Here is a 10509-nt window from a genome sequence, read left to right on the forward strand (position 1 = left end):
TAATTATTTGAATTTCAAAAAATAAAAATTGATTCACCATGATGTGATAAGCATTTTTTGCATAACAATGTTTCATACTAATGTTTCATAATTTTAATAATAAAAAATAGTTGTCATGGGAATTATAGTGCAGTTCTTAGATACCAGAAAACAATAATAAGTTCACTTGTTAAGTACAATTCCAATAAAGCAGCTTAAAAATGGAGGTTGTGGAATTTCTCACACGGACCGATAGGCGCAATCTGAAATCCCAAATAGGTTTTCAGGTGGCGCGAAAGATGCGCGACTGGCACGCGGATGTGGACAACCGCCGTTGGAACCTCAGTCTTCTCCTCCAAAAGGAGGCTTTGGAGGCGGATGAGCAGATTGCAGAGATGCTCCAGGAGCAAGCGGATGAAGCGGATCGAAAGCGACACGAGTGGATCGAAATGGAGCGACTGAAGCGAGAGGAGGCCGAAATGGAGCTGGTCAAAGTTAAGAACCAGCAAAGGGAAATGTAGGTCTTCTGCAGGACTTCAAAGCCTTCCCGATCTAAAATCACCCTACTTGCAGTGAAAACTCCGAGGCTCATCGGCACATGCTAACTAAGGAGATCCTGTTGGAGTCCAAGCAAACGCAACTCCATCAAATCGAGGAGAAAAAGGCCCTCAAACGCCGTCAGGGCTGTGTAGAGATTCTTTGGCAGCGGGTCTGGCAGAGATTGGATGAAAGTAAGGCCCAGCAGGAGCAGCAGGAGCTGAAACTGCGGAACTTGATTGAGAATAGGTGCCAAGCCCACAACCTGGACACTGACCGGGAGCAGAAGACCCAGATCGCCAAGGAGGTGTTGGCAGACCAGCGGGAATGTTCCCAGGCGTGAGTACCCGGTAGCCTAGAGATTTAGTTAGTTTACATACTCTAAGTTTTAATATCTTTGTAAATCCTATAAATTAATTATCATTTAAATGTGCCTTCAATAGAAAACAGAGAGTACGCTATGGTCGAGTACGAGGCAGAAATGCATGCCTACTCTTAACTTTCTAGCTTTTATAGTTCCCGGGATCTCAGCCTGCATTCCGGCGGAAACGCTTCAATCTACTTGTTGTGAGAATCTTACCTTTATAATACAAAGCCTGAAATCAAATTTCGTGACAAATATTGACCTTACATTCGACATGATCTTACATCTTATACATTCATAGTCGGTACTTTTACCTGGTACCCCGTGCAACGTACAACGTACAATAAAAAATTCTAATGTCTTTGGTACACCGTTCCCCACGCCACTCAAACAGCCAGCTCAAATGTACGAGCGCTGCTTAGGATTTTCAAAAATATATTACTTGGAGTGCCTGCTCAGCAAAAGGTGATAGATTTCAGTAAGCTGAAATATCAACACTTTCTGGACCGAACCAATCTAAACTTTTGGTTTTGCAATTTCACATCTTTGGTTCTTAAAAAATTTAACCCCTCAATCTTTATCCTTTTTTAATATAAAAAGATAACACAAGTATTAATCTCATGATGTACCCATCCGTGTTTCGTAGTCTAGAACTAGCTGCAGAAATGGATGTGCTTAGGAAACAACAAGAAATCAAGAAGCTGAGAGGTAAACGGCGCCAGCAGCTTACTGACTTGCAGGATCAGATCAAACAGAATCTCACCATCAGCAGCAAGCAATCACAGGCCAATATCCGAGAGGATGTGGGCTACAACATCCTCGAAGACCGTCAGATTTACGAGGAGCTCGTGGAGAAGCGTTGCGCCAGGGTGAGGTTGACTGCCCTTAACTGGCTTTTCTCTTAACCAATCCCAACCCAAATCCTTTGTTTTGCTCCAGACCCATAATCGCGATTGGCACCAGCAGTACATGACGCATACGGCTGCGGAGCGTGCCGCTCGCAAGGAAGAGAATCGCATGCGGGATCGGAAATACCTGGGCACTGGGTGTGTGCTCGACCAGCAGCAGAAGCAGCCATACGGCAAGGAAGTCCGCTAGTACAAGCGGTGGACACTTCGTCATCGCCATCGATCGAAGGGCACGCACTCTCATGTCACGCCTCATATTTGGATACCATATGGCAATTATATTAACGACTGATATAAATTAGGCGATAAATCAGCAGCGATAAAGAAAAGCGTATCACGCACGGGCGGCATAAAACCAGTGATAATGCCCACCATCGACGTCACCATGGAAGCTTACCAGCCACCAACCACCAGCCACCAGCTTGGCCAGCCGCCAGCGGGCCAATATGCAAATGCGAAATGCCAGTACAGTCAAGCTATTTAAGTGCACCACTAAGGTCTGAAATACAAAATCTATAAGCACTACATTAGTTAACCTTCCTAAGTTAATAAAAAAATAGTATTTTGGATGTATTGGCAATTTGGCAACCTTTCTTAAAATAAATTTATCTGAATTTTGCATTTTCACCAATTTAATCGTACAAAATTGATTACTTTCAGTTAATTTAAAGACAACCAATTGTGTTTACAGCATAAAATAAAATATACTCCCAATAAATAAGCTATAATCTTAACTAACCCAATATTTACATAAAAATATAGTTTTGACGAAACCAAAAAAAACTTAATGCAGTCAAAACTATAGCTTACAGGATTTTTCAGGTCAGGCTGGTAAGGAATTAGCAATTGTGAACTATAGAAGTTGGACTGTACGCACGATAACGCTTGTAAGTGTGGCTCGAGCAGCGCCTTTGACAATATTTCTGACACTTGGACAGGACTTGGAACCATTTAGACTTGGACCCCACCCCGTCCTCCTCCGGTTCCATGGGTATTTATAATTGACCGCTTCCGCCGATCGCAGCTTGTGAGCTTGTCTCCTCAACTGGTTGCCGCTAATTAGAGTTGATCGGTGGCCATGTCGTCGGCAGCAGCTGCAATTGTGGCACGTTGCACGCAGCATGTTGCAACTGCTGCTGATGCACTCAATATGTAAACACACTAACCGCTGTGTTTATTCAATTAAAAAGAGTGGGGGCAGAGATTTGGCGGGAAGCGACTAGCAAATTGCCACTGCAATTTCCATTGCGATGTACTTGGCCAAATGGCCAACAACGGCTCATTTGGCTGATGAGTGCCCATTCGTTTGTCCGCAGTTGATAAGCAATTTCAGTGGGATTAGGCCCATCGGGGTAATCTGTGCTCATCCACTCCTGGCATACATGGCTTGTTTATTTATAATAAGCCAGACTCATGTTTACTGTCCAAACAACTATGTGAAGTACTTTGTAGGATGCACTGGGGAAAATGGATTAAAAAGGTTTCGGCTTGATTTATTGCACTCTATTGGTACTTGAGTATCAGGAGTTAAACAAACTTAAAACATCCCATCGCAAGATTGATGGTTTCGTAAAGTCATGAAAAGCCTACATCATAATACCACATGATATTAACTTAGTAACTAAATTATCATTTAAAACACATCTTAGGCAACAATTATGTTAAATCACTTTATTTGGGTAGAGCATGATCCTATAACTTTTATACACGTGAAAGGATATACTAGATTCGGTGAGAAGTATGTTAGACGGAGTGTTTTCGACTCTATGAAGTACGACTACCTTACTCCAACAAGCTGAGTAACAGGTATCGGATAGTCGATGAACTCGACCTCGACTGTAGCGCGCTTTCTTGATATTTTGACGATTCGGAATAAGTCTTTCTAATCAAGTTCTGTTTGAACTGTTTGTTGTGTTTTTTCAGATACAATACAAGTGATTAATATAATAAACGAGTTTGTATTCACAACAAACGAATGAATTAAACTTAAAACAAGTATCTGCCCATACCCACGTGATTAGGTCATCATTTCTAAGACACATATAGCCAATTGAGAAGCATAGCTATTGATGGGACTAGCATGCATATATCCCACTGTTTTCAATGCATAGGTTGGTAGCCACCCTGCGTCCCCCGGACAGCCTGTCCAGATGCACAACACGATCCCATGCATCACCCAGTTCCATCTTCAACTTGAGCTCCAGCCAAGCCTGAGAACCAAGTGAGCCGTAGGAAACGTGGAACCTGGAAAGGCCGGGCGGCGCATTTTCAAAGAGAGGTGTCAAAGTCGGCTCAGAATTGCCATAGCCTGGTAGAATGGTTGAATTTTCCTGCTGGGATTCCTCACGGCATGTCATTAGCTGCGAAAGGGGTGGCTCAGTCTGGGTTATTTATGTGACACTTACAATCGTGACAACGTTTGCCAAATGCACCGGGGGAAAATGCATTCAGATGGAAATATCTCAAGAACAATGCGGCAACATTAGTTAACAGGCATCGGAGTAGGAAATAATAGGGAGGAGTTGCCCAGGTAACGAGAATTTCCTAATATCCACATAAATCTGATGCCCTCTGCAACGCCTCCTGGCTGAACTTAACTCCAGTTTTATCCGGGCATCTCCAAGATTTATAGATTCCGCCTCGAAGCCCCGAAGCTCGACTCATACTCATTAATAAGCGTTTAGAGCCAACGCTAATTGCCAACGCCTCCAGGAGCAGGCCACAACAGGAAAAGGGAAAACCCAGGACGGCAAGTTGGCAAACAATTCGCTATGTGGGCGAGCAGGACATGTCGCTCCGATCCAGGTTGCTTGGCCCTCCCATTGTGCGGTTCCACATGTTGCACGTACCGATGAAAAACCGGGACAAAAGGCTGCGGTCAAGCACTGATTGAAATGCCCACGCCTGCCCACGTCCTGCGGCTCCACAGGCCTCCTGCCCCGCCTCCTTTATCCCTATCGTGCTGTACGTGCCGGGCGAATTTAACGCCTAGGTTCCAGGCATGAATTGTGGCCCCTGCCCGCCAGCGACGCGGAAAATAATGTTGCACCTAGAACAAGTGGGATAAATGCAACGATGCATCGAGCCTGCTGTTACCCTATTGTTGGTACATACGATAAATAAAAACGTTAAGATAGGACATCTAATCCTCAGACCAAAACAAAGTTATAACAGCCTGGCCTAATCATAACGAAGTCTTAGTTCTGAAGCAACTCTAATCGATCGCAATTTTCAATACTGGCTAATCAGGTAAACGTGTGAACTACGTTTTTATGAACTTTTTTATGGCACATCGCTTGAATCACCAAAAATTTATTGGTAAATATTAGGTATCATGATTAATTTTGTAAATTGGCCAAAAAGAAGCCTCGTTTGTGAAGTGTGTCGTAGGAAATATATACGACTTAGATAAATGATATCGCCTCTTTGTATTACTGTAACAAAACTCCACCAAAGTGCAGGTGTACAGGGTAGCAAACTGTGGTGCACGCCATAATTCTTGTATAAAAAAACCTCCTCTTTCCCCTCGTAAAAAGGGGCGATTTACCTTTTTGTTCCACGCTATTGTTGCACTTTTCATGCCTTAAAATGGATTTCGCGCCTGAAATTTGCTGGCCAATTTCCATTAAAGTCCCGACTGTCGAAAATTGCCAACCCGATGGCCATTGTCATAGGCAGAAACTGTGACCCATCCCCTTTTTCCTCTGATGACCGGTTTGGATTTTGTGCATCTGCTTTCTTCTGAATATCTATTCCCATAGAGGTTTCGACATAAACTTGAAGCCATTGACAGAATCTATCCCCACATCGGAATCAGAAAAAACTGAAATTGACAGCAGATGCGGGCAATTGAAAATTGGGAGAATTGGGGAATCGGCTGGGGAGGAATGCAATTATGCGATAAAAGCGAAATAAAAAATTGTGTTAATTGTTGAGGAGACTTGAATCGAAGTTTCGGTACGATCCACTCCGCCGAATGGCGATGTCTTGTTTGTCTTTCGATCTTTTACGGCCACATCAATCTTTTGGGGATGTCCGAGTGGCCTGAGTGCTGATAGCCGGAATGGTGTTCCCTGTACAGTAATAACAGCACCGCAGACGCAGTGAGTGAGTGGCACTTGGCTGTCGCTCCGCCCGATTGAGTGATGCATCTTCCAGTGGCTCCTGGTCACTTACGATTCCTGTTCATCTTGCTGAGTGGTCAGGGCAATAAATTCGTTTAATATGCAAATCAAATGCAAATTGATCTGGAGTGCCAGTCTGGATGAGGGGGTTGAGTAGGTTGAGGGGGCAAGGTGCCACAGACTAATTAAAAATCCCAAATTGGTCCGCTGACTTTGCGCCATTGGCTAATTAGCCATAGATCAGTGATCTCCCGACATGGCCCGTGTCCATAAGACAGGTTTCGATATCTGGCCAAGTCCCCTCCAAATTCAAATGGCTAGCTGGTTGCAAATCCAAAGCCGGTTGCCAATAGTTTGGGGTTATTAATCTCGGCTGTCAAGGACACTTCCTCGTGTAATTTGATTTAAATTGCTTGTTTTGCTCACTAATTTCGCAATTTCTTACACTGATCATATCAATAGATTTGTATTGGTACGATCGACCAAAGCATGCCATTAATCTCTAAAGCCGCTGATTTCAACATTTGCAACCAAACTTGATATGACGGGGTGTGTCCTTATGTGAATAATAATGCATGCAGTTGGTGTAAAAGTTGGTACTTGGAATGCCACAGATTTCTGCCAAAAGATAAAAGCATTAAGAAACACTCTCCACATAACACCTTCCAAATAAATATCAAATTAGTGTAATGGTTAAACACATAGAACTGAAGTTTATTAAGTAAAATCCTTTACACATAGATAAATAGATACTCCTATGCAGACATGGTCAAATTAAAACAATGATAAAACTGAAAATGCGGCAGATAAAACATCTTAAAGCGAAAGCAGCTCCACACGGTGGGTTGAGGGGTTTGAAACCCCCGAAAAGTCAAGGATCCAGCCTACCACATAGTCGACGTCTGCGAAGGAAACATATTAGTATAAGGGGTCTTCAAGCACATTGGGATTGCAGAACACACCACAACAACTGCGTAGGTGAGTCCGATGCCAGATCCTGCCAAGACATCGGACCAGTGGTGCTTGTAGTCGGAAACTCTGGTAAGAGCCGTATACCAGGCGAACATGAGCAGCAGGAACTGGAGCAGGTGGCACAGCATTCTTATCTGCTTCCAATGCATTCTACGATGTAGGTAAATCTGGAAGAGGAAGTGATCGATTTACCTCTTGTCCTAGCCTTGGATTGACTTAAACTCACCACCAAGTAGAGCATGGAGTAGCAGGCGAAACTTGCATGTCCACTGGGAAAGGACAGGCGCATGTCCTTCAGCTGCTTCGAAGTTATATCTACCGCCGCACAGGTGAACTCCTCGATATAACGAGCAGCGTTTATGGGGTCACTGCAAGTGGTGCCATTTTTCATGACGGGCTGACAGAGCTGCGAGCATAGTGATGCAAGTCAAACACTTTCAATGATAATATATTAGTTCTGTGGCTTACTGTGTAGAAGTGAGGTCTCAATCTTCCAATGGAATACTTTGCGATATTTGTGGACAGCTGCTCTACGCCCAGACCGAAGATAAAGATTCCCATCCTGTGGTAGCACTCCACCAGCCAAGAGGGCAACTCCAAGTGGCAGAGCTGATAGCCACTGCCCATCGTGTTCTTCTGAAAGAGACTGTGCAATCGCCTATCCTGGCCCCTAAAGAACTCCACCACAAGCATCTACAAAGGGTGAGCCTGTTAGTCATATAAGGTAGTTAAGTTAAGATAGGGTCCAACCTACCACAAAAAGAGGTAGGGCGCCACACATGAAGTAGAGAATCCAACTGGGCATGGTGGAGTCTCTGTACGGATGCTTCAAGGAGGAATCATTGCAGAAGAATCCGCGGTTGACGGCTTCGCCCCAAAGCGAAAACCCCAGCATAGGTAGACCAACTGAAAGGACAGGAATATATAAAAAAACAATCTCAAAGATTTATCCTTTGTGCCCCTCATTTCTATCTTTTGCAACCCGAGTGGGGCTTTTTGGGTGGCCCAGCACAGATGTGGTGTCCAATTCACTTATGGGCAAGGTCTGCTGATCCAGCCTTAATTGGACCAGTATAAACACAACGATAACAACCACGTTGATGGTGGGGAAATGAGTTCAGCACAATCAAATGAAAAATGCTCCCCTCACAAAAAGAACTTGCCACAAATTGAATAAAATAAATCAGTCCGAACTCGATGATGCGCGAATAAATATATTTTTGTGTAGTATCTCTTTTGGGGTTCGCTCGGGTGAGAAGTGCCTTTTCACTATTGGAACATTGAAACGCACAGCAGAAAGCCACAAAGAACCCAGTACATCACACAGTTGGAAACATTTTGGGGCAATTTGGAAATGTTTTTTGTTTTGTTTGAAAACAAGGCGGGAAGAGGCGCTAGCTTACCTACGGTTCATCTATACATACATGTACATAGTTCTGCATGATGATATTGTTGGGGGGCTTTGTTGCACAGATAGCGGAACCCTATCTGGGTGATGGATTCTGATGGGGAATAAGTTTATGACTGGCAAGTGCAGGAGATCAATTGCTGCCACATGATAACAGGCCATAAAACGTGTGAAAGGCCGCCGGGGAAAGAGATAGTACTTTTCCCCAAAAATTCAGTTGGAGGAGCAAGAGCTTTACGAACTATAGTTGATGATTTGTAGTGTTTTGATTCATTTCAGACTATGATTAGAACAGCTACTCTCAAGGGTTGAGTGCCAGGGAAATGGGAACATTTCAAGTACAATTCGGTTGTTTTGATTTAGTTCTGAAATGATACAGCATTTTCCCAAGAAGTCTGAATAATTCCAAAACTTTCTTAACTTTTAATGTTTCAACTTAACTCTATGGAGAACTAAAAATATCAGGAAAGTTGTGTATGTTGTTACTATTTTATGTGTTCAAAGAAATTACTTTGTGTGATTTGGCTAACTTAAGTAAGGTAACTTTAGCTAAGAGTGTTGATATCATAGGTTTTGTTGTTTATTTATTTATTTAAATTTTGTTTGTCTGCTTTGGTAAACAAGTTTATTTATAAGGTAAGCTAAAGATGATTGTAAATACTCTGCAGTTTTTTGTTGAAGCATACGAACGCATATTTATTCCTAATACAAGGGACGTCTTATAAATATAATAATAATGAAAACAGACATATATAAAAGTGGATGTTTCACCCTCAGATCTCTATGTGTAACTTCCGCTTTACAAACCGATGTGATTCACTTGAATTCCCCACTAGTTTTGGATAATGTTGGATATATTTGCTTCAAAGCCTTACTCACCGCAGCTGAGCAAACAGAGGTCCATGAGAATCCTTCCGAAAATTTGTCGGGGACCGCGCAGCGTTGGCTTGTTGCTGCTGGGTACCGCGTACAGTGGGCCCTGGCTACGGGAGCTCCCAACGAACGTGGGTAGCTGCAGGTCCAGTTTCACATTGTTGTTGTTGTGGTTGGGGGTTTGGCTTGCGGCGGCGGCTATGATGCTGGAAGCCGTCGGAGAAGAAGGCTCTTCGCCGCTGCTGCTCTGGCTCTCGAATCTCTGGAGCGGCGTGGTATCGCAAACGCTGACCGGTCGCAGGGTGCTCATAGTGGCTAAGGGGGGTCTTCCTGGCTTCTAATCTGATCGAGCCTGGCTTCAATGTATGGCCCTATTGCTCCTGGACGCCACTCCGGTGGTCATCTTATCGCCCAGCGGAGTTGGAGACGGGGACACACAAACGAATATTTGGATAATCCTCGGGAGTGCTTTCCTCTTCAGAATGTGCTAATGGGCGCGCCCTCTTGCGCGGCACGGTGATAAGGTTGCAGGTATGTAAATAGAGCCCACAAATCGATACTGATGTAAGAAGCCACGACGTCGGCGTTTCGTGGGCGGTAGGTACGAAATTGGGTAAGGTAAACGCAAAGGTGAACGCGAACGAAACGCTATTGTGCAACGATAAGCGATGAGCGATCGTGATAGCGATCGACTAAGTCCGAGTCGAAATGCTGCTCAAATACTAAATACTGCTGGCGACGCACAAAGGTAAATAATGCGAGGTAAAAATCTGTGCACTTATTTGGACTGTATTTTCCCGCTGCACTTTATGGCTGTTTGCATTCGTTTTGTCACATCGAAGGTATTTTCGTTCTTGGTCTAGTTCTTTTCGCACTTGGTTCTGCTTTCCTATTTGTTTCGCATGCGCAGCGCCGCTACGAAAACGGTAGACGCATAAAAGCGGAGGAAAACTGCTGCCCAGCCCGACGACGATCAACCGTCCGCACCGTTCGACGACGAACGAAGAAGTAAGCGCCGCGCTGCCCAAATTCAAATATCCAGATACGAAATAAACGCAAACAGCTGTGCTCTCTCCCGCTTTCCATTGCAACTCTCTCTCGCGCTCTCTCACTCTGGATAACTGAGCTGGAGGTTAAATACTGGAATGTAATGGTACAGCGATGATCAGTGATCCTTAGAATTATTTACAATTAGCAATTTGAAATCCTTACCGATACATTGGTTGAATTCATATCAGAACACCAGAAAAGCAGGTACTGTATTTAGTAAATTAATTTGCGTATAGAATTATTTTATCTAATAGTAAATTATCACTTAGGATAAACATTGTCCACTCAAATATT

General features: G+C 43.8%; 2 protein-coding genes across 2 annotated transcripts; one reads left to right on the plus strand and one right to left on the minus strand.

Moving 5' to 3' along the window:
- The first annotated feature begins 160 nt into the window (after positions 1-160).
- Positions 161-2197, plus strand: LOC122626626 (golgin subfamily A member 6-like protein 22). The gene is made up of 4 exons (XM_043806948.1): positions 161-496; positions 553-855; positions 1527-1749; positions 1820-2197. Exons 1-4 carry the CDS (start codon positions 201-203, stop codon positions 1976-1978), a joined length of 981 nt encoding a protein of 326 aa, XP_043662883.1. The 5' UTR covers positions 161-200; the 3' UTR covers positions 1979-2197.
- Positions 2198-6605: 4408 nt separating this feature from the next.
- Positions 6606-10301, minus strand: LOC122619979 (putative phosphatidate phosphatase). Its single transcript, XM_043797226.1, has 6 exons — positions 9172-10301; positions 7639-7790; positions 7353-7577; positions 7111-7290; positions 6875-7051; positions 6606-6814 (listed from the first exon to the last, which is right to left on the minus strand). Exons 1-6 carry the CDS (start codon positions 9473-9475, stop codon positions 6797-6799), a joined length of 1056 nt encoding a protein of 351 aa, XP_043653161.1. The 5' UTR covers positions 9476-10301; the 3' UTR covers positions 6606-6796.
- Positions 10302-10509: the final 208 nt, after the last annotated feature.

Source organism: Drosophila teissieri, chromosome 2L (assembly GCF_016746235.2).
Source record: "Drosophila teissieri strain GT53w chromosome 2L, Prin_Dtei_1.1, whole genome shotgun sequence".
Lineage (NCBI taxonomy): Eukaryota > Metazoa > Arthropoda > Insecta > Diptera > Drosophilidae > Drosophila > Drosophila teissieri.